This window comes from Theobroma cacao, chromosome 1, assembly GCF_053813885.1.
Source record: "Theobroma cacao isolate CCN51 chromosome 1, ASM5381388v1, whole genome shotgun sequence".
Taxonomy (NCBI): Eukaryota; Viridiplantae; Streptophyta; class Magnoliopsida; order Malvales; family Malvaceae; genus Theobroma; species Theobroma cacao.
In genome coordinates this window covers 5,779,394-5,801,892 of record NC_142639.1, presented here as the reverse complement: position 1 = coordinate 5,801,892, position 22,499 = coordinate 5,779,394, and the positions used below count along the sequence as shown (strand labels likewise).

At 32.6% G+C, this 22,499-nt stretch overlaps 2 protein-coding genes and 1 long non-coding RNA gene across 3 annotated transcripts; 1 reads left to right on the top strand and 2 right to left on the bottom strand.

Annotated features, from left to right (window-relative positions):
- Positions 1–617: 617 nt before the first annotated feature.
- LOC18611638 (large ribosomal subunit protein eL30-like) lies at positions 618–2,438 on the bottom strand. Its single transcript, XM_007047999.3, has 5 exons — positions 2,297–2,438; positions 2,085–2,190; positions 1,853–1,954; positions 962–1,030; positions 618–870 (listed from the first exon to the last, which is right to left on the bottom strand). The coding sequence occupies exons 1-5, from the start codon at positions 2,315–2,317 to the stop codon at positions 830–832; spliced, it is 339 nt and encodes a 112-aa protein (XP_007048061.2). The 5' UTR covers positions 2,318–2,438; the 3' UTR covers positions 618–829.
- Positions 2,439–4,597: 2,159 nt separating this feature from the next.
- Positions 4,598–5,558, top strand: LOC108660484 (uncharacterized). Its single transcript, XR_016024555.1, has 2 exons — positions 4,598–5,073; positions 5,161–5,558. It is a non-coding gene; the product is annotated as an uncharacterized LOC108660484 (long non-coding RNA).
- Positions 5,559–5,791: 233 nt separating this feature from the next.
- Positions 5,792–22,226, bottom strand: LOC18611635 (uncharacterized). The gene is made up of 14 exons (XM_088803389.1): positions 21,935–22,226; positions 21,525–21,691; positions 21,370–21,427; positions 21,175–21,242; positions 11,290–11,353; positions 10,397–10,459; positions 10,187–10,264; positions 9,940–10,010; positions 9,780–9,850; positions 9,219–9,318; positions 8,747–8,873; positions 6,929–7,352; positions 6,373–6,553; positions 5,792–6,196 (listed from the first exon to the last, which is right to left on the bottom strand). Exons 2-7 carry the CDS (start codon positions 21,525–21,527, stop codon positions 10,257–10,259), a joined length of 264 nt encoding a protein of 87 aa, XP_088659515.1. The 5' UTR covers positions 21,528–21,691; positions 21,935–22,226; the 3' UTR covers positions 5,792–6,196; positions 6,373–6,553; positions 6,929–7,352; positions 8,747–8,873; positions 9,219–9,318; positions 9,780–9,850; positions 9,940–10,010; positions 10,187–10,256.
- Between the last annotated feature and the right edge of the window lie 273 nt (positions 22,227–22,499).

The window sequence follows — 22,499 nt, the reverse complement described above, 5'->3', positions numbered from 1 at the left end:
CTTATTATTATTATTATTTGTTAATTTTTTTGGGTTTTAAGTAAACTGAACTAACTGTTCACATCCGTCGCTAGTTAGCCTTCAATTTTCTTTTTACTGTTTTTTACAATTTAATTTCTTTTCTTAAGTTTAATTATTACTATGGACAGGAATGGATAGAATATCCTCTTGTAATTTTTCCGTGTTGGTAATTTTTTATATAGAATTATAGATTAATACTAATTTTTCCTGATTTTTCAGCAACTAAAGTAAATATATATAAATAAAGAGAACTCTTTGTTGAGTAAATGACATGATTGTAAAATTTATAATTTACTCAATTTACTTTCTCATTTCCCATAATAGTTACATTCTCATTATTTCTCAAGCTAACCCAGGAGCCAAATCCAATTTTCTGATTTCGAAGATAAGAGATATGAACCTATCTCATTTAACTCATTTAGTAAAACAATGCATACTTTTAATTGAGGGATATAATGCATTGTATGTATATATATAACTAAAATGAGGTAGAGAATCGAAACCAGCACAAGCAAACATTTCAATACAGAAATTCAACTAACCGTAACCACTTTTCAAATGTTTTTCCTGCCACCATAAATTTCTATCAAGCAACATTATAATGAAAACCCAGCATCTTCATTAAACCAAACAAAAATTGGTATTTAAGCTACAAATTTTGGCAAGAACATCCGCAACTTAACATTAACAAAGTCCAATCCTCTAGTAAATATTCTTAAACAACGGGGAAGCGGGGAAAGAGAGAGAATATTATAAAAGAAAGAAACATCATCCTGCTGTCAAATGAGATAAGCTAAACTTGATCGGCTCAGTTGTCACCAGGTAAGGACTTGATGATGTCAGAATCACCTGCAAGGCAGAGAAAAGAAGCACAGTTTGATTATCTGCAATCGTTGAATTGTACAGAGCAGCATTCAACAGTATCCAAATGTGCCGTTACCTGGATCGATGATGCTCAGACAAGAAACACGGAAGTACTTCCCGCAAGCAGTTCCCAGATCATTATTGTCTGGGGAATTAAAGAGAGATTAGCTACAAAACATTTAACAAATAACTGGACAAAATAACTAGGAAAGGAAACCTATGATCAATCAACCATGTTTGTCAAAAAATTCCAATTTCTGACTTCATAGTTTACCCAAAACGAACATAGACCAGCTCCCATTAAGCCAAAGTAGTAATCAACGCAGACAGAGAAAATAAGTAAACACAGAAATCATTCAACCCAACCCAATCCTAGATACATGCGGACTTCTATCATAAAAGCTTTAGCCATTGATAACAATGACATCCCAAACAACTGACTGAAGGAACTCTAGGACACAACAAAGTCAGCGTATAGAACATAGCCCAAGAATATCACAAAAGTTAAGCCATCCACCAGAAACCTAGAATATCCAACAGAAATTATCAAACAAGGTCCTAATCACATAAGTTCCAAATCCCCAAAGAAAAAATGTAGGTTATTCATCAAATCATATTCAAACAATGAGATGACATGGGTAGGTATACTCCTAACTTACCAATGAGATATGCAGTGAACACATTCTTTTTGTTTCTTATTATCTATTTTTGCGGTTTAAGTATTTATTCAATGACTAATTGACTGAGATATCCCTATATCATCAAAATCCCACTCATAACAATTCAAATCGCTGCAAAGTTTAACACAATAAACCATCACACAATCATTAAAGAGCCCAACTTAGCAGAAATGCAAGACACTACAACGCTCAAAATCAGCTTCTATCGTACCATAATACAAACATTATAAAAACAGGGGAGGAAAGTCTTCGCAAAGAAACAGGAAAGAAAATAAAGAAACACTTACTTCCATTATAATGATGAACCCCAACTTTGCAAAGCATGGCATAGTACTCAATCTCAGATTTCCTCAGCGGTGGACAATTGTTCGAAATGATAATGAGCTTCCCTATCAAATATCAACAAGACCCAAAATCTCTTCATTAAAAAGATTACATCTTTAAAAATCTAAAAGCAACCCAAATAGAAAAAAAAAATTGAAATTAGACCCAGATACAAAAATGCAAAAAGTAAATAACCTTTTGAGGTTCTGAGAGACTTAAGCACTGTTTTGTAACCCAGAGTGTATCTTCCACTCTTCATAACGAGAGCCAGTCTGTTGTTGATACTCTCATGGGTCTTCTTCTGTTAAATCCAAAAAAAAAAAAACAAATATTGATTTTAAGATTTTTTTTAGATTATAAAAATTATAGATCAACAAATAAAAGATAAGAGAAGAAAGGGTATTTACCGTTTTCCTGCCGGACACCATTTTTGCTGATACTTTTAGTTTGGGTCTTCGAGTTCGGCTGCTGAGGGTCTCTTAGGAGATAAATGAAGCGGCCGATCTTGAAAGGTAGGGTTTTCTGGCTCTTATAATATAAGGGTTAAATGGATGCATATGCAAGTCACGTGCATCCTCTGGCCATTCTTTTTATTATTATTATTATTCTAAAGTTTTTCACAAGAAAATCAAATTACGAATTTAACTTTAATCTTTTTATTATTTCAATTAGACGGTTCTAGTCTTTTACTTCAATTTTAATAAATTTAAGTTTTATATTCTTATTAAAAAATTATTTAAAAATAAATAGAAATAGTGTCAAAATTTTGCTAATAATTTTAATCGTCGGACCTTCTTGTGGATGAGTTGATATGTCAATTTAATTTTTTTTCTCATGTGACATATATTTGTACAAAAGATATTTACTTTTAATGATTAATTAATATTTTTTAGAACCTAAAAAATATCAATAATTATTTAATCAAAATACAATATAAACATTTTTAGACTAATACATGTTGAGTGGTCAAAAAATAATCCCCGTCATTCAAATGTTAAATCATTCAAGTTTAAGGGTGAAATTTTTAAAATCCTTATCAATTGTTCTTAAATTAATTTTTAATAAAAATATAAGATTTAAATTTATTAAAATTAAGATACATTGTTGAATTGAAATAATACATGAAACAAGTTCAAATTTAAACCAAAATCAAAACTCGAAATAAAAAAAAGTACATCTACAAAACTGTAATATGTAATTTAAAAAATAAAAAATTGTTCATTAAATAATTACATGGATGTACTGAAATGCATCAATAGTCTTGTATGTTGGTAAGTTTTCACTTTAATTCCAAAAAAGAATTAAATAATTAGGATTTAAAAGTTTCAACTCATTGTCTCATATTCAAATGTTGAAAAGAAAAATTGATTAAGAGATAAAGGAAAATTATTTCCTATATCATATAGTTCAAAGCTTAAACTTTCTTATGTACCAAAAAAAAAACCCAAAATTTTTGCTTACATATATAAGTGGTGGGTATAATTCCATGGAATGTTTGTAATACAATGTCTCTTAAAATTACAGAAGATCAATTATTTGAAATTTTTTATTATTTTATTAACATTTAATTAAATTTATATATTTTTATTTTAAATAAAATAAATCTTTATAATTAACCATTGATTATGCTCATGTGAAAGTTTATTTAATTCAAAATAAAAATATAAAATTTTAATTAAGCATAATAAAAAATAAAAACATATTATAATTTTTCTAAATAGTTTAATTTTTTTAAAATATTATACCTAAATTATAATACCTCTCATGATGATAATATAAATGGGACATGCTTTAGCCTAATTGTAAGAAAGATTTCACATAAAAATATTTTGGATAAATGAATTTTATAAAGTTAACTATAACATATATTATAGATTCTGGTTTTACTATGAAAAATACTAAATTATCCGAAATAATATATATGAAATATCAAATTTTTCTTTAAAAGTTTGTATCATTGTCATTATTTTTACTTTGACATAATACCCAAAAGACTCCTGAACGATACAAAAAAAATTAATTTAATTCTTATAATTTTATTACATTTAATCAAACTCTTATCATTTTATTTTTGATCAAATAAATTTTTATCACTAATTATTGATTAATTATCATTAATTAAAATTACAATTGTCAAATTAATACTACGTGTCAATGACATAAGGCTTGATTAAACGCAATTTAAAGTCATGTCATTTACTTTTTTTTTTCCTGGTTAATTTCTACTAACTAATATTCTTGCAATTTTCAAATACAAATAGAAGTCATAAGTTAAATCTGGAGCTGAACTGTTTTTCTTACAGGGAATTGTTCATCCGTTGTTGATCAATGAAATGCTTAAAAAAGTTAAAAAAAAAAAAAAAAAAGATCGTTACTTTGTTCAGTTAATTTATGAAAATGGTCTTCTTACAAACAAGGCAGTTAATCCTCTCTAAACCAAACAACGTGAGAACCTCATGCATTATTGCCTGAGATATTTTTCAAACTTAATTTTAAAGTGATATTATACATTCAATGAATAACAATGTTTCCATTGACACTTTTTGCTTAATAAATTTGAGCACTCCAAAATTGTTTTCTATGTATTCTGTCAATAGAACAATACATTCAGTTCACCTTTATACTCGTAACAAGAAAGAAAAGAAAAAAGTTAATATAATTAAACAAAATCCTGATTAAGAAATAATAGGAAAAATAAAAGGATCTCATGAAAGAAAATAAAGTGCAGAAATGAAGTTGTTTTCAGAGGTAAAGTTTGAGACGTGCAATGTTTGGAGCTCGTGAAAGTCAGTGTTGCTACTTGGCTCAACGCATTGTGACCTGCGGATTGTTTATCTGTTTTATACGCTTGCACACTACCGTTTGGACACGATCAGCTCAAGGATGCCTGGGACCAGTTGAAATCGGTGGCCTTTTGTGCGACAATAAAAGGGAGGTTAAAGTGTTATTTTCTAAGTCAATTGGAGAAGCCTTGGTTGTTTTTGCTGCGTCAAAGTGGAAGGATGAGTTTCATTTGATTATTGAAAGGATTCCACTGACGTGGTCAATGGACGAAATTATCTGCTACAGCTCCTTAGAGAGTAAGGAAGGTTTTGCTGCAGATTGACAGAGAGGCAAATCAGAGAGCAGGTAGTCTTGCGAAGGGAGGGGTTCATCTTCAAAACGAGATATTGCGAGTCTCTGAGTAAGTCTTCCCCGAATTGTGTTTTGACACTGTCTGGTTTTGATTTATTGGTTAGGTGGATGATTTCCTTCTTGATGGCTGTTCCAGGTTTGTTCTCTGTCTTAACATTTGGTTTTGATACTTTTTGTTTATCTGGAATTGGTGGCTATGGAAGTTTGAGTTGGGTCCAGGGCTTTGGTGCTTTGTTGTTGATATGTGGATGGTTGATCTTCTGAATTATGTTTTGTGTAGATGTGCACAGGTTGTCTTGCTCCTTGACATCTGGTTTGATTGTGAGTGTAGGGAGCAGTACAGATGGATGAAAGTTTTTTTTTTGTTCTGTTTCTGGGGGTCGTTTACTTTGTTTTATGATTTGAAGCTGTATTGGGGGGGCATACCCATCTCTATTGTAAGTGTATGCCGTCCTGTGGATAATTTTTGGCTTTGATGTTACTGATGTAGGGAATCATTTCATTCCCTCTTTATTAATGAAAGCAGTTTTATAATTTTCAAAACTATATAAATAAAGTGCAAGAAATGACTTCATGATATCTCGATTTCAATAGATTCCAGCATTCTTCATCATACTAGGATAAGATTATGCACTTTCTACCTTATGATAAGATCATACTAGGATAAGAAATGATAAACTTATGTATGGCATGGACTGTACTAAAGTGCAGAATGTACCTTGAGATGTAATAAATTACTCCTCCTTGGTAAAGTAATTCTAGCACAAGAATTTATGCCAAGTAGGTACAAATCAATTTCTATGCATTTGTGGAATTAGACCAATGAGAATGTAAGATACATTTTTAAGCTTGACCAAACAATATAAGCAACATTGTTTTTTCAATAAAATCTCTAGGAAAACCAACATGAATTATTCAACACGACACAAAACTTTGGAGATCACAATGAATTTTGGTGAGGAAATATCAAATGCCTATTGTTTCCCTTACCATTTGATGGTTTTATCTTGATTGTAATGGGTTATATTAAATAAGTTTTCCTAGGAAATTGATAAGGCACGCAATACTGAAAATAAAAAATGTTGTGCATGAATCAAAACTGACTCACCGTCAAACCTTTCTGAACAAGTAGTCCAGTGGGACAGCAATCTGCGGCAAAAACCCTCAGCAGCCTGCAGTAAATAACAAACTTCATATGGATAGAAATACAAGACAAAGGAGAAATGTAAAACTCCTATGGAACTGCCAAATTCTTTACTACTGAAGTTGTACAGCCCAACTGCCTATATCATTGGACAAAACAAGCTGAAAAACATTTAGCAAAACAAAATTAGAAGGGAACCAAAACCTTTGTAGCATTTCCCTGTAGGTCAAAGGCTTTCAAAACAGGAGCCCCCTGAACCTCAACCTCATTATCCGCTTAGGACAAAGGCTCTCGACAGATATCTGAAATGACAACACAAGCTTGGAAATATAAAAATATTGAGGAATCCACCTGGTGTACATGCCAATAATGACAGGAACTTACACTGCAAAATAAATGACATTATAATTAGTCAATATCTAGTGTCTCAATAATGCATCACAATTAACATTTGACAATTCTGACAAGTGCACCTTTATGGTACACTTAAGGTTTTTCCACATGAAGAATGCCTTGTTATATTATGAAGATCAAATGAAGGGTTCACTTGGATCAATTATTATATAGGATTCCAACACATTGATTACAATGCTATAAGCATTGGGGTTACTGATTATGATAACAAGTACTAACGCAATTGGCTTCTTATGCTCTTTCAGGACTATAAGGTACAACCAACCCACCCAACTTCTTAAGAAGCAATAGTCAGAAATTATTTAGGGACATATCCACAATAAGAAACTGTCAATCGTGTGCAAACCTGGGTGATATCCATAGCTATACCACTAGTCTGTGAGGAGTGCCAAAAGCCTGTATGTCACCAAGGTTCAGTCTCTGTTTGTCCAGAAGCTCTGACATTAAATCTTTAAGCTGCAATGACCAGAATCAGAAGGTTGTATAAGAAGACTTCAGTCAAAAACAAACATTCAATGACACAATCATCAATTTAGAATTGTACAAGGAAATTAGAAAGGCAAAGAAAGAAATCAGTGAAGCAATATGTCAAATGCATTTCCTATGAAGCTTCGGGAGGTCTTATATAAAATGGCCGGTAAGATTTAAATTGAGAAAACAACATAACAAAAAGAGGAAGATCCATGCTTCTGTCTTGCATTAACTACATCATGAGGTGGCATGTCTACAGTCCCAAGTTCAAGAACAAACAATCTTGGATCATGGTGCACCTGTAAAACATAATTAAGATAAACAAAAGATATTGATAAAGGTGAAAACAAGTATAGAAACATTGTTGTTTAAATTTAGAGATATGATTATCAACATTCAAGAAAAGTAGAACCCTAAAAGAAACTGGTGAAGTAGCATTTAATAGAATCTTTTAAATGAAAAGCTATAGTTGGATAAATGAATGTACTGGGACAACTTAAAACAATTTCCTCTAGAGAGGATCATACAGCTGAGTGACAATTACAGAGAAATAAAAGACTAAGTCATGCTACTTTCCCCACTGTTTTTCTACCCAAATATTTGTACTCCCTGTGGAGTCTACCAATTCATGAGGAAGTCAAATAATTCATAAGTTAGATATTACAGTCAAATTAATAAACTATTGCCACATTAAGCAAGACAAAAGTGTTGGGACGAATAGCATTTTCCTAAAAGACCAAAGGTTCGTACCACAAATAAATATATAAAACACCAAAGGTGGTGGCAGTCCAGAACATCTTGGGTTGAGGGCTGCAGAATAGAAGAATGTAAAGAGAATAATGCATTGGTGCTTGAAAACATAAATTAAAAATGCATAAACCTGTATTGTGCGTCTCTACTTGTGTGTTTGTTTACGGAAGATATTTTACACTAAGCTAAGAACAATTAAACGTAAAATGCCTCCATTAAGCTATGTACAATTAAACATAGAGCCTCCAGCCTCAACCTCCAACTTTGTAAAAGGTTGGAACAAGGAGGCATCGCCTGTAACATGTACCCAGCCACCAGCACTCTATGCACCGGTTCAGTGAGTGGTCTTGCTTATTGCTCATGAAAGACTAGACATCATCCTTTCCATAAAGGATATGTAACAGAAGGTTGAAGCCAAACGTATGCCAAACAGCATATAGAACTAATAAAATACCAATTGTTGGTGAACCTAAAAGATCAAGCTACAACAGCACTGTGATAGGCTTACTGAGCAAGGACAACTTTCCCTGAATATTTACAGCATTCCTTTTATATGAGCCTTTTTATTCATCTTTACAAAATTTGAACTTACTAAATTTGTTTGCAAAAAGGGGTCCTGAAAGAATTTTCTTGGATAAGATAATATATTTGATATATGATTGGTCATTATATATCATAATTACATAGATACTTTTCATTCAATTTTCCTTAACAAAAGGTATAAGAGCATTGGCTCAATTAACTCAAAAGAATCTTATAATTGCCATGTATCTAGGAACCAGTATAGTTACCAAAAATTGGAAAGCCCAAAAAGACAAAGCAATAATAATTACTTACAAGCAAGATCTGAATAGCCTAAGACCTAAGAAGTGCAACAAATAAGATAAGTGATAAAAGAAAGAAGAAAAAATTTATTTTAATTATTTGACATATTTAGACTAACCTTTTTGACTGCTGCCTCCAGAACCTCTTTAGGACATACATGCTCAACAGATTTAGGAACAAAACCCAAAGGATGTCCAAGAGATTCTTGTGTCTCTAACCACAGTTGGGCACATTGACGAGTTAAGCTGATAAATAAACAATGACAAGCACCATGAGAGATGTAGGACGTGAACATTAAGGAAAAACAACTAAATGGACAGAGCAATTTTTTTTTTCAAGGAGGGAATAGAACTTGTGTACACTTCATCATCTATCAATCATGCAGCCCATGCCTGTTGCAAATTTTGCTAGGCAAATATAAATGTAGAATGTCCTTTCAAAATTTTCACATACTGGGCCTTCTTCGGAACTGAAAGTGTACTGAACAAAATCCTATGGCTCTCAATATTTTCCTAGTCATAAAATGGTCACTGCTATCTCATTAGCTTCCAATGTGTCTAAATTGATATAAGGCAGAAAAGAAACCTCACCTGCACGTGCAACTGAAATAACGAGCACGCTCTGTTACCAACAAAGCCTCTAGAGTCCAAGATATTAAAAGCCTGAGATGTTTTCAGAAGCTGGTCATACCTAGAATGGTAATGAGAAAATGTTAACTTAAAAGGAAAGTAAACAAGGCAAAAACTAGGAATATAAATAATAGAAGGAAACATAGAAACATAATTAAACGTATGCAGGAATTGCCAGTCCTGAGGCAACTAAGCAACGAGCTTCTTACTCTAAAAAGTTCAAAATGTTTTTGAATTTGGCAAACACTGGCATGTTCAAAATAATAAGCACTCATCTACTTTCTGAAAGAACAATTCAATAAAACAATTATTTTCATTTCACATAAACAGAAAGAAGAAAGCATTTTCAAGTTTTAGGCTGCTGACACTGATGAACGATATTGGAATAATAAATTAAACTAGACAATCTTAAATCTGGGTTTCTCAGGAAAATCGATGTGCGTCCAGCTATGAACCTTGCAACACAACTCTTCATGCTAAAAAAACACATTATCCTGAAAAGAAAAAGGTAAAAGAATTTGCTCATTTTCAAAGAAAAGCTCCCCATATGTAATCCCGTCAGCATACTGAATTTTCTTGAAATGATCAACACCCTGCAAATCAAACCTTAAGTAACTTCAGCAGATTAAAAACTAATAACAAAGCAGAAAAGAAGAAAGATAAATAATGTTATGAAATTCACCTGAAGCAATAAGTATACGCTCAAGGCCATACGTGGTTTCAACAGATATTGTGACAACTGAAGACTTCCAGCTTGAGAGAAAAAGGGAGGAGGGGGGGCGAAGGAGAGAGAGAAGAAAGAAATAGCTAATGAAATTCTATAAAACTTTGGAAAATCAGTAGAAAACTACATAATGCAGTCTGCGTGTGAGAGTCGCAACTTTCAAAGAAAAAAAAATACATTTCAACGTAGATGCCAAAGAACAAACCTGCTGGAAGTAGGTGAATTGTGTGATCTCCATCCCATCCATCCAGATTTCCCAGCCCAAACCCCATGCATCAAGTACCTGTAAGCATGTGTGAGGTCAATAACAGCAAAGTGATGTGAAAAATATCATGGTTTTAAAGTGCTCAAAATTAGGAGGCAAGTTGGCTTTAGACAATTACATAAAACTATACTGATTGGAAAACATACATACGCATTAAAAACCACCATGACATAGACCATACTACTGGGCTCACCCAATTGTCCTCGGCAAACCCTATATCATGTCCACTAACATCAATACCAGTTATGCACACAAGCATAATATAAAATAACTATTAGAACACAATTATATATGACCATTCATGATCAAATTATATGTTGTATCCACTAAATCACAACCAATTTATTCAACTATATACAATTTGATTCCTTAAATGAGAACTGAGAAGGTGGATGATTAAAGATCAATAAAAATTATATTATAAGCTTTTAAGTCCAAGACCCCTTAATTTGAAAGGACAAAAGATGGTGCCTAATTTTGAGCATCATTAAACCAATTAATTTATCAAAAGTTAGAGGATACTTTTGACAATGTAGCAAGTATTTAGTAAAAAAATATAAAGAAATAATTGATGTTTAACATTAATTGGTCAGTATCTTGGAGACACAAAATTATTAGAAACTGCACACACCTCCACAAGTGCATGGCATAAAAGATAACGCAAAGCTTCAAAGGAAATTCACTTCTACATCATAAAAATTGTTAGCACATGTGCAGTTCAAATGTATATAAGCCAAAAATCTAGTTATTCTGCCAAAGCTCAAAGTTGAAGAAATAGTCAGCTTATCCGAACATAAAAGATTACTATAGCATTACTTTCGGTCAAATCATTAGGCTATACAAGGAGGAAGCTATCTTACAAACCAGATCAAGTTCCATAAAGATAACTAGCATGTATAAGATTAGCACAAACTACAAGATTAATAAAAGAAAGGCAACATTAAGGAATAATGGCAATTGGCAACTTACAAGTAAGAACAAACATTTACATAGGATGAAACAATCTATATAAAGATGTGAAGAAAAGAAGGTCAACCAAATACCTAATGCTGAAAGCCTACGAATAAAGAGGTCTTGTGAATTTCCGAGATAGGGCTTTAGTATAACCTGAAATCATTCAAGGAAAAGGTGGGGAAAAGGAAAAGAAAATGAAAAATGACTGCAAAAGAAGCTAAAAAAATACTAAAAAATCACAAACATGATCTATGCAATATATTGCACAGAACATAATTGAGTGTGGCATTGGAGCCTGTTAGGATTTTCCCCAAAACAACTATCATCTGGCTGAATGCTAGGCTCCACATACCTTTGATAAGAAACTCCAAATTATCAATTAGTTGATAAATATTATATGTATGACAACGCATTGAGAGAAGTCATGCAGAATCTGAACAAGAAATTGACTATAGATGATTTCTTTCAAAAAAAAAAAATTGATATCATATTAAATCAGCTACTTAGACAGGATCATGTTAACTCCTGTTGATACTTTTACGAAAATAATAAATCAATAGTAACTCAAATATATGTAGATTCTTTTAAACAGCACCTTACGACCTTGTGCTTGATCCTGGAATTCATGCGTGAACGAGATAATTGCCCCACTCCAACACTCATATAGGTAAAATCTATTAAGGATGCTCCAGTAACTAAGACATCCCATGAGCTATAGACCTCATTAAAAGTTTCAATGAACTCAAGCGTCCAAATGTTACAAGATAAGTACACTTACATCGTACGGATAGACAAAAGGAGCTGGTACTCTATGCAACGTTCACCAAGCGACCTCTCCTTGTTTCGTTTTTCCATACCTAATTCTTAGAATCTCTAATCATCAGCTTGGGTATCCTAAAGGAGATTCCATATTAATTTTTTGAAAAATACAAAGTCCCATATAATTTGGAGCAAATGTCTCATCCACTCTATCTCTATGTACAACTAGACCTCTGGACTATATCAACAGATTTTTCTTTTATGAGTTTATCTACTTTGGGAATGCACCAAAATAGATTCAGTATTGATGACATTATATTTTAATGTATAATAGGAATGTCACATGCCTACACCTTAAAGTTTTTATTTCTCCAAACACCAAAAAGTGGTTTTCACCTTAAGGTAACCAACCAAATCCAACATGATATGAAATAATTCCATGTGATCATGATTAAAAATAAACAATTTCAACTGACACTATTGTATCTTAATGTACAATTGAAGTGTAAATTACGCACCATTGTGTCTTTATTACACAATAGGAATGCTATTCAAATATATTAAATATCCATAATACCTTAGCTTAATAAAAGAATGGACCATATAACAAGGTGTCATATTCACATTTTGACACCATTATACTTTAATATATAATAAGAATGCCACATGCCCAAACATTAAAGTTTTCTTATTTCTCTAAACACCACAAGGTGGTCACCTTAGAGCAACCAATCAAATCCATCATGAGTTTCAAATTCTTCTCTTTGACAAAAATGCTTATAAAAGTTTATCAACAAAATAACACATTGAACTATATTAATGTACAATTGAAGTGTTAATTACGCACCATTGTGTCTTTATTATGCTATTCAAATATATTAAATATCCATAATACCTTAGCTTAATAAAAGAATGGACCATATAACAAGGTGTCATATTCACATTTTGACACCATTATACTTTAATATATAATAAGAATGCCACATGCCCAAACATTAAAGTTTTCTTATTTCTCTAAACACCACAAGGTGGTTCTCACCTTAGAGCAACCAATCAAATCCATCATGAGTTTCAAATTCTTCTCTTTGACAAAAATGCTTATAAAAGTTTATCAACAAAATAACACATTGAACTATATATTAACATAAGCACCATTGTGTCTTCATTACACAATAAAAATGTCATGTCATATAGATTAAATATCTATTTTGCACCATTATATCTTCGATTCTAAAATAAGAACACATCATATACCAAGATGCTAGATTCACCTATTGGCACCATTATACCTTAATAAATAATAGAAATACCACACACCTACACCTTAAAGTTTTTATATCTCTCCAAACATCACAAAGTGGTTCTCACTGTAAGGCAACCAACCAACCAAATCCATCATGAATATGAAACAGTTACATGTGATCAAGATTAAAAATAAGGAATTCTCAATTGACGCCATTAAATCTTAATGTATAATCAAAATGTCAAATTAAAACATCATGGAATATGTTTACATAAAAACCATTGTGTCATTATTACACAATAGAAATGCCTTATAAAATATATGAAATATCAACTTTGCACCATTATACCTTCAATTGTATAATAGGATTGCGTCAAATACCAGATGTTAGATTCATATATTGACAACATTATACCTTAATATACATGCCCACACCTCAAAAGTTTGTTTATTTCTCTAAGCACCACAAAGTAGTTCTCACCTTAGGTGTATGTTCACATTATCACCATTGTGTCTTTATTACACAATAAAAATGTCTTGTATAATATATGGAATATTAGTTTTGCAACATTATGCCTTCAATTGTATAATAGGAATGCACTAAATACCTAATCTTAGATTCACATATTAACAACATTATAGCTTAATGTACATGCCCATACATCAAAATTTGTATATTGTTTTAAACACAACAAAGTAGTTTTCAACTTAGATATATGTTCACATAAGCATTATTGTGCCTTCATTACACAATAAGAATGCCTTGTCTAATATATGTTTTCTTACACAATAAGAATGTCATGTCAAACATATAAAATATTAATCTTGCACAATTATACCTTCAATTGTATAATAGGAATGCGCCAAATACAATATGTTAGATTCACATATTGGTAACATTATACCTTAATGTACATGCCACCCACACCTTAAAGCTTGTTTATTTCTTTAAGCACCAAAAAGTGACTCTTACCTTAGGTATATGTTCACATAAGCACTATTGTGCCTTTTACAACAGAATAGGAATGCCCTATCAAACATATGAAATATCAATTTTGCGCCATTATGCCTTCAATTGTATAACATGAATGCACCAAATACGAGATGACAAATTCACATATTGGCAACATTATACCTTAATTTACATGCCCACAACTCAAAGTTTGTTTATTTCCTTAAGCATCATAAACTACTTATCATCTTAGGTATATGTTTACATAAGCACCATTGTGCTTTTATTACACAATAGGTATGCCTTATCTAATATATGGAATATTAATTTTGCACCATTATACATTCAATTGTATAAAAGGAATACACCAAATACCTGATGTTAGATTCACATATTGGCAACATTATACCTTACTATACAAGTGCACATCTCAAACTTTGTTTATTTCTCTAAGCACCATAAAGTAATTCTCAGCTTAGGTATATGTTCACATAAGTACCATTGTGCCTTTATTATACAATAAAAATGCCTTGTCTAATAAATGAAATATTAGTTTTGCACCATTATACCTTCAATTGTATAATAGAAATGCACCAAATACCCAATGTTAGATTCACATATTGCCAGCTTTATTCCTTAATGTACATGTTTGCACCTCAAAATTTGTTTAGCACCATTGTGCCTTTATTCCACAATAGGAATGCCTTGTTTAATATATAAAATATAAGTTTTGCACCATTATACCTTTAAATGTATAATAGGAATACACTAAATAGCCGATGTTAGATTCACATATTGGCAACATTATTCCTCAATGTAAATGCCTGTACCTCAAAGTTTATTTATTTCACTAGGCACCACAAAGTGGTTCTCATCTTAAATATATGTTCACATAAGCATCATTGTGCTTTTATTATACAACAGGAATGTCTTGTCTAATATAAGAAATACTAGTTTTGCACCATTATACCTTCAGTTGTATAACAGGAATGCACCAAATACTTGATGTTAGATTCACAAATTGGCAACATCATTCCTTAATGTAAATGCCCACACCTCAAACTTTGTTTATTTCACTAAGCACCACAAAATGATTCTCACCTTAGGTATATGTTCACATAAGCACCATTGTCTATTTATTACACAATAGGAATGTCTTGTCTAATATAAGAAATATTAGTTTTGCACCATTATACCTTCAATTGTATAATAGGAATGCACCAAATACCCAATTTTGATTCACATAATGGAAACATTATTACTAAAGTATTTTTATTTCTCTAAACACCACAAAAAGGCCCTCACCTTAGGTATATGTTTAGATAAACACCATTGTGCATTTATTACACAATAGGAATGTCATCTCTATTATAAGAAATATCAATTTTGCACCATTACACCTTCAAATGTATAATAGGAATGCACCAAATACTCAATGTTAGATTCGCATATTAGCAACATTATTCCTTAATGTACATGTCCGCAACACAAAGTTCATTTAAGTATGCTCACATAAGCACCATTGTGCCATTATTACACAATAGGAATGCCATGTATAATATATGAAATATTAGTTTTGCACCATTATACCTTCAATTGTGTAATAGAAATGCACCAAATACCCGATGTTAGATTCATATATTGGCAACATTATTCCTTAATATACACGTCAACACCTCAAAGTTTGTTTATTTCTCTAAGCACCACAAAGTGGTTCTCATCCTATGTATATGTTCACAAAAGCACCATTGTTCCTTTAGTAGACAATAAGAATTCCTTGTCTATTAAATGAAATATTAGTTTTGCACCATTATACCTTCAATTGTATAATAGAAGCACACCAAATACCCGACGTTAAATTCACATATTGGCAACATTTTTCCTTAATATTCATGCTTGCACCTCAAAGTTTGTTTATTTCTCTAAGCACCACTAAGTGGTTCTCAACCTATGTATATGTTCACATAAGCACCATTGTTCTTTTAGTACACAATAAGGCGGCCTAGTTTAATATATGAAATATTATTTTTACACCATTATACCTTCAATTGTATAATAGGAATGCACCGAATACCCGATGTTAGATTCACATATTGCCAACATTATACCTCAATGTAGATGCCCTCACCTCAAAGTTTGTTTATTTCTCAATGCACCACAAAGTAATTCTCACCTTATGAATATGTTCACATAAGCACCATTGTGCCTTATTACACAATAGCAATGCCTTGTATAATAAAAATGCACCATTATACCTTTAATTGTGTAATAGGAATGTACCAAATTCCCGATGTTAGATTCACATATTAGCAATGTTATACCTTAATGTACATTCCCACACCTCAAAGTTTGTTTATTTCTCTAAGCACAACAAAGTTTTCACCTTAAGTATATATTCACATAAGCACTATTATGCCTTTATTACATAATAGGAATGCCTTCCTAATATATGAAATATTAGTTTTGCACCATTATACCTTTAATTGTATAATAGGAATGCACCAAATACCCAATAGATGCACATATTCACAACATTATTCCTTAATATACATTCTTGCATCTCAAAGTTGGTTTATTTCTCTAAACACCACAAATTGGTTTTCACTAAGTATATATTCACATAAGCACCATTGTGCCTTTATTACACAATAGGAATGCCTTGTTTAATATATGAAATATTAGTTTTGCACCATTATACCTTCAATTGTATAATATAATAGGAATGCACCAAATACCCGATGTTAGATTCACATATTGGCAACATTATACGTTAATGTAGATGCTCTCACCTCAAAGTTTGTTTATTTCTCTAAGCATCGTAAAGTAGTTCTCACTTTTGGTATATGTTCACATAAACACCATTGTGCCTTTGTTACACAATAGGAATGTCTTGTCTAATATATGAAATATTAGTTTTGCACCATTATACCTTCAATTGTATAATAGGAATGCACCAAATACCCGATATTAGATTCACATATCGGCAACATTATACGTTAATGTAGATGCTCTCACCTCAATGTTTGTTTATTTCTCTAAGCACCATAAAGTAGTTCTTACCTTAGGTATATGCTCACATAAACGCCATTGTGCCTTCGTTACACAATAGGAATGCCTTGTCTAATATATGAAATATTAATTTTAAACCATTACACCTTCAATTGTATAATAGGAATGCACTAAACACCAAATGTTTGATTCACATGTTGGAAACATTATGTTTTAATATACATGCCTACACCTCAAAGTTTGTTTATTTCTCTAAACACCACAAAGTGGTTCTCATCTTAAATATATGTTCATATAAGCACCATTGCACCCTTATTACACAATAGGAATGCTATGTCTAATATATGAAATACTAGTTTTGCACTATTATACCTTCAATTGTATAATAGTAATGCACCAAATACTCGATTTTAGATTCACAAATTAGCAACATTATTCCTTAATGTACATGCCCACACCGCAAAAGTTGTTTATTTCTCTAAAGACCACAACCACAAAGTGGCTATCACTTAAGTATATGTTCACATAAGCACCATTGTGCCTTTATTACACAATAGGAATGTCTTGTCTAATATATGAAATATTAGTTTTACACCATTATACCTTCAATTGTATAATAGGAATGCACCAAATACCCAATGTTAGATTCACACATTGGCAAATATACATGCCCGCACCTCAAAGTTTGTTTAATTCTCTAATCACCACAAAGTGGTTCATATCTTAGGTATATATTCAAGTTAGCACCATTGTCCCTTTAGTATATAATAGGAACGCCTTCTCTAATATATTAAATATTAATTTTGCACCATTTTGCATAATAGGAATGCATCAAATACTCGAGTTTAGATTCACATATCGGCAACATTATTCCTTAATGTACATATACCCACACCTCAAAGTTTGTTTATTTCTCTAAACACCACAAAGTGGTTCTTACCTTAAGTATCTGTTCATATAAGCACCATTGTACCTTTATTACACAATAGGAATGCCTTGTCTAATATATGAAATATTAGTTTTGTACCATTATACCTTCAATTGTATAATAGGAAGGCACCAAATACGTTATGTTAGATTCACATATTGCCAATATTATTCCTTAATGTAGATGCCCTCACCTCAAAGTTTGTTTATTTTTATATGCACCACAAAGTAGTTCACACCTTATGCATATGTTGACATAAGCACCATTGTGCCTTTATTACACAATAGGAACGCCTTGTCTAATAAATGAAATATTAGTTTGGCACCATTATACCTTCAATTGTATAATAGGAATGCACCAAATACCCGATTTTAGATTCACATATTGGCAACATTATTCCTTAATATACATGCCCACACCTCTAAGTTTGTTTATTTTTCTAAACACCACAAACTGGTTCTCACCTTATGTATATGTTTACATGAGCACCATTGTGCCTTTATTACACAATAGGAACGCCTTGTCTAATATATGAATTATTAGTTTTGCACCATTATACATTCAATTGTATAATAGGAATGCACCAAATACCCGATTTTAGATTCACATATTGGCAACATTATTCCTTAATATACATGCCCACACCTCTAAGTTTGTTTATTTTTCTAAACACCACAAACTGGTTCTCACCTTATGTATATGTTTACATGAGCACCACTGTGCCTTTATTACAGAATAGGAATGCCTCATCTAATAGATGAAATATTAATTTTGCACCATTATACCTTAAATTGTATAATAGGAATGCACCAAATACCGTCATATCGGCAACATTATACCTTAATGTACATGCCCACACCTCAAAGTTTGTTTATTTCTCTAAGCACCACAAAGTGGCTTTGACCTTAAGTATATGTTCACATTAACACCATTTTTGCTTTATTACACAATAGGAATGCCTTGCATAATAGAAATGTACCATTGTACCTTCAATTGTATAATAGGAATGCACCAAATACCCAACGTTAGATTCACATATTGGCAACATTATTCCTTAATGCACATGCCCACACCTCAAAGTTTGTTTATTTCTCTAAGCATCATAAAGTGGCTCTCACCTTAGGTATATGTTCATATAAACACCACTATGCCTTTATTACACAATAGAAATGCCTTGTCTAATAGATGAAATATTTGTTTTGCACCATTATACCTTCAATTGTGTAATAGGAATGCACCAAACTCCCGATGTTAGATTCACATATTGGCAACATTATTCCTTAATGTACATATGCCTGCACCTCAAAGTTTATTTATTTCTCTAAGCACGACAAAGTGGTTCTTACCTTAGGTATATGTTCACATAAACACCATTGTGCCTTTATTACACAATAGGAATGCCTTGTCTAATATATGAAATATTAGTTTTGCACCATTATACCTTCAATTGTATAAGAGGAATGCATCAAATACCCGATGCTAGATTCACATATTGGCAACATTATTCCCTAATGTACATTGCCACATCTCAAAGTTTGTTTATTTCTCTAAGCACCACAATGTGGCTCTCACCTTAGGAATATGTTCACATAAGCACTATTGTGTCTTTATTACACAATAGGAATGCCTTGTTATGAAATATTAGTTTTGCACCATTATACCTTCAATTGTTCAATAAGAATGCACCAAATTCCTGATGTTAGATTCACATATCGGCAACATCATTCCTTAATGTACATGGCCACACTTCAAAGTTTGTTTATTTCCCTAAGCACCACAAAGTGGCTCTCACCTTAGGTTAGCCACTCAAATCCACCTTGAGTTTCAAATTTTTCTTTTTGATAAAAATACTTTTGACAGTTTCTCATGTGTTAAAATTTTTTAAATCTGGCAAGTCCCAAAAAAAAAGTCTTGAGATTTCTCAAAATCTTCTTTTTTAAAAAAAATATTGCAATAAAAATTTAACAGAGAAGCAATCACCCTTTTTTTTTTTTTTTTTTTTGCAATAAGAAACTTCTAGTGAGGACTGTTACTTCTAAATAAACTCTTCCAACGTAAGCTTCTTAAAGACATTTCCTAAATTCCGCACATTCAAACACTTTTGATAATACAAAGATAATTATAATTGTTGCAAAAACAAAATGACCAAAGTCATACAACCAGGAAATTAGCCACTGGAAATATATATGCATGTAAGATCAAGACTAAGCTAGCCACCAGCATGATGATCGACATGTAATTTCTGTTCATATTAAAGTTCCCAAAGCGGCAACAACTCCAAATTAGCAACTATCAAGCAATTTTTTATATGCTCTCTCTCACCTTGAATGAATTCAACACAACATTCTAATGCAGTATGATAGCATATTAAATAATCTAATCAGAGAAGCTTCTGCAATTTTTACATTTTCAATCACTAGTAAGCATGAAAAGCTCTCATGCATGGTTGTGCAAAAGATAGAAAAAGCACAATAACAACAAAATAAATAACCGGAAGAAAACATAATTGAAAATGGATGAAAGTCCTTGCAACACAGGCCCAACAACCAGAACTTGAAACATCCAATGACACATTTAACCTCCCCTTTATATTTAAGCTCATACATAAAGCACATAAAGATAAGTGTTCTCAACAAATAATCAGACAGATTCAGAAACAACAAGAATTATTAAAATGTATAACAAATTCTCGTAACTTATAGAAACTTGCTTTTGACTATAAGAAATGCGGATCTGGAGCTGTTTTTTGTCCTGCCTTTGATTCAGGTTTTGTGCTTTTGTGATTACTGTGTGCACCTGTGATTGGTTTGTTTTTCTGGTTACTGGGTGGAATTTTGATAATGTAAATACAGCTGCTCACAGAGATAGAGATTGGGAATTTTTTGTAAATGTTGGGAGATGAAGGACGGGTTTTGTCATATCTGATTGGTTAAGCGGTTTGAGATTAATATGTGTTTCCTGCTAACACATAAAAATCTCAAACCATCTTTTGTATTTTCTGGGAGCTCTACTCCCTTTCTATCAATGAACTTACCTTCCATAAAAAAAAATTTATAGAAACTTGCTTCCATAAGTATACTTACGCAATGTTCCATGGTTCTGGACCAAGAACTCTTAAGTATGTCAAAGGATTCATAGTCCCGGCTCCAACCTGATCATTACAAACAAAACCTTAATGAAACAAACTGGCAATTGACAAGAATTTAAAAAATAGCGGCGTAAAAAAATTTTCTGCCAAAAAGAAAAGTAGAAGAATATCTTTGTTCTTGGAAATGAACCTAACAAATTTTTTAGCAGATCCTGCCGAAGTGGAATCAGTGTCTTTTGATACTTGTCCTGGTGTGGTGGAGAAATATCAACACGTTGAGGATATTCACTGGGCTGTGAGGCCCCTAGCAATTGTCTTTGGCCTATTTACAGCCATGAAGCTCACCATGTTTGTTGGATGCAGTGTAAGTACGAGAGTGAAGAAATGCCGGCGAAATGGTCATGACGGCCATGCTGGGGGTAAATCAGGTTGGAGGCAGAGAATCTTCAGAGATGGAGTTACTACTGCTCGTTCCACAGAGTAATTCTACTATTAGATGAGTTTGCTGGAACCTACAGCCATAGAGATAAGGTTAATCAGGAAAAAAATTTTGTGACCCTTGTAAGGTGATAGTTTCAGCTCACATACTGTTGATGAAGCAAAGCATAAATAAAGGTGTCAACAACTTGTAGACAAAGATGTAAATATATGTACAGAGAGTATGTTCAAAATTGGGTTAACATCTGTTCCTTTCAAAAAAAAGAAACAATTACGGTTATGGAATTAGGGGAAGGCTAGGTAGTAGTTCTTGGAACCTGGAGTCTTTGAATGGCTCGTTGAAATGTGAGATCAGAAGCTTTCTGCGGCTCGTCGCTGGCATTTGTCGAGGAATGTGGTTCAACTGAAAAGGATTAGCCGCGGAGACGGTTGTTCGACTGAAGCAGCGGTGGCTCAACGGTGGTGGTGCGCGTTGAGAAGGATAGCGTTTCTTGGGGACGCGCAGGAGAGAGAGAGGTGGGAAGCGTGGGGCTTGAGAAAGAAGCTGAGCAAGGGGAGGGCGAGGAAAGCATGGCTGGCTCTGTGTCTTCAGGCTTGAGTTGAGCCTTTACACGAATACTGTAATATCATGTGGGGATTATATATGGTTTGACCATTTTGACTATATAACGGTCAATTAGCGTCAGTTTCACGGACTCCTCAGAGTCGGTTATTTCAAAAAAAGAAAGCGGAAATAACAAAGATTAACGTTAGAGGAAAACGAACACGGGCCTTTTGTTATAAAAACGGACGCACCACCGTTCTGATACCTACGCAATTTGCCAACGGATGCGACCTTTTAACAGGAAAAAGGGCCAGGGATGTCTTCAACCCACCTTATTC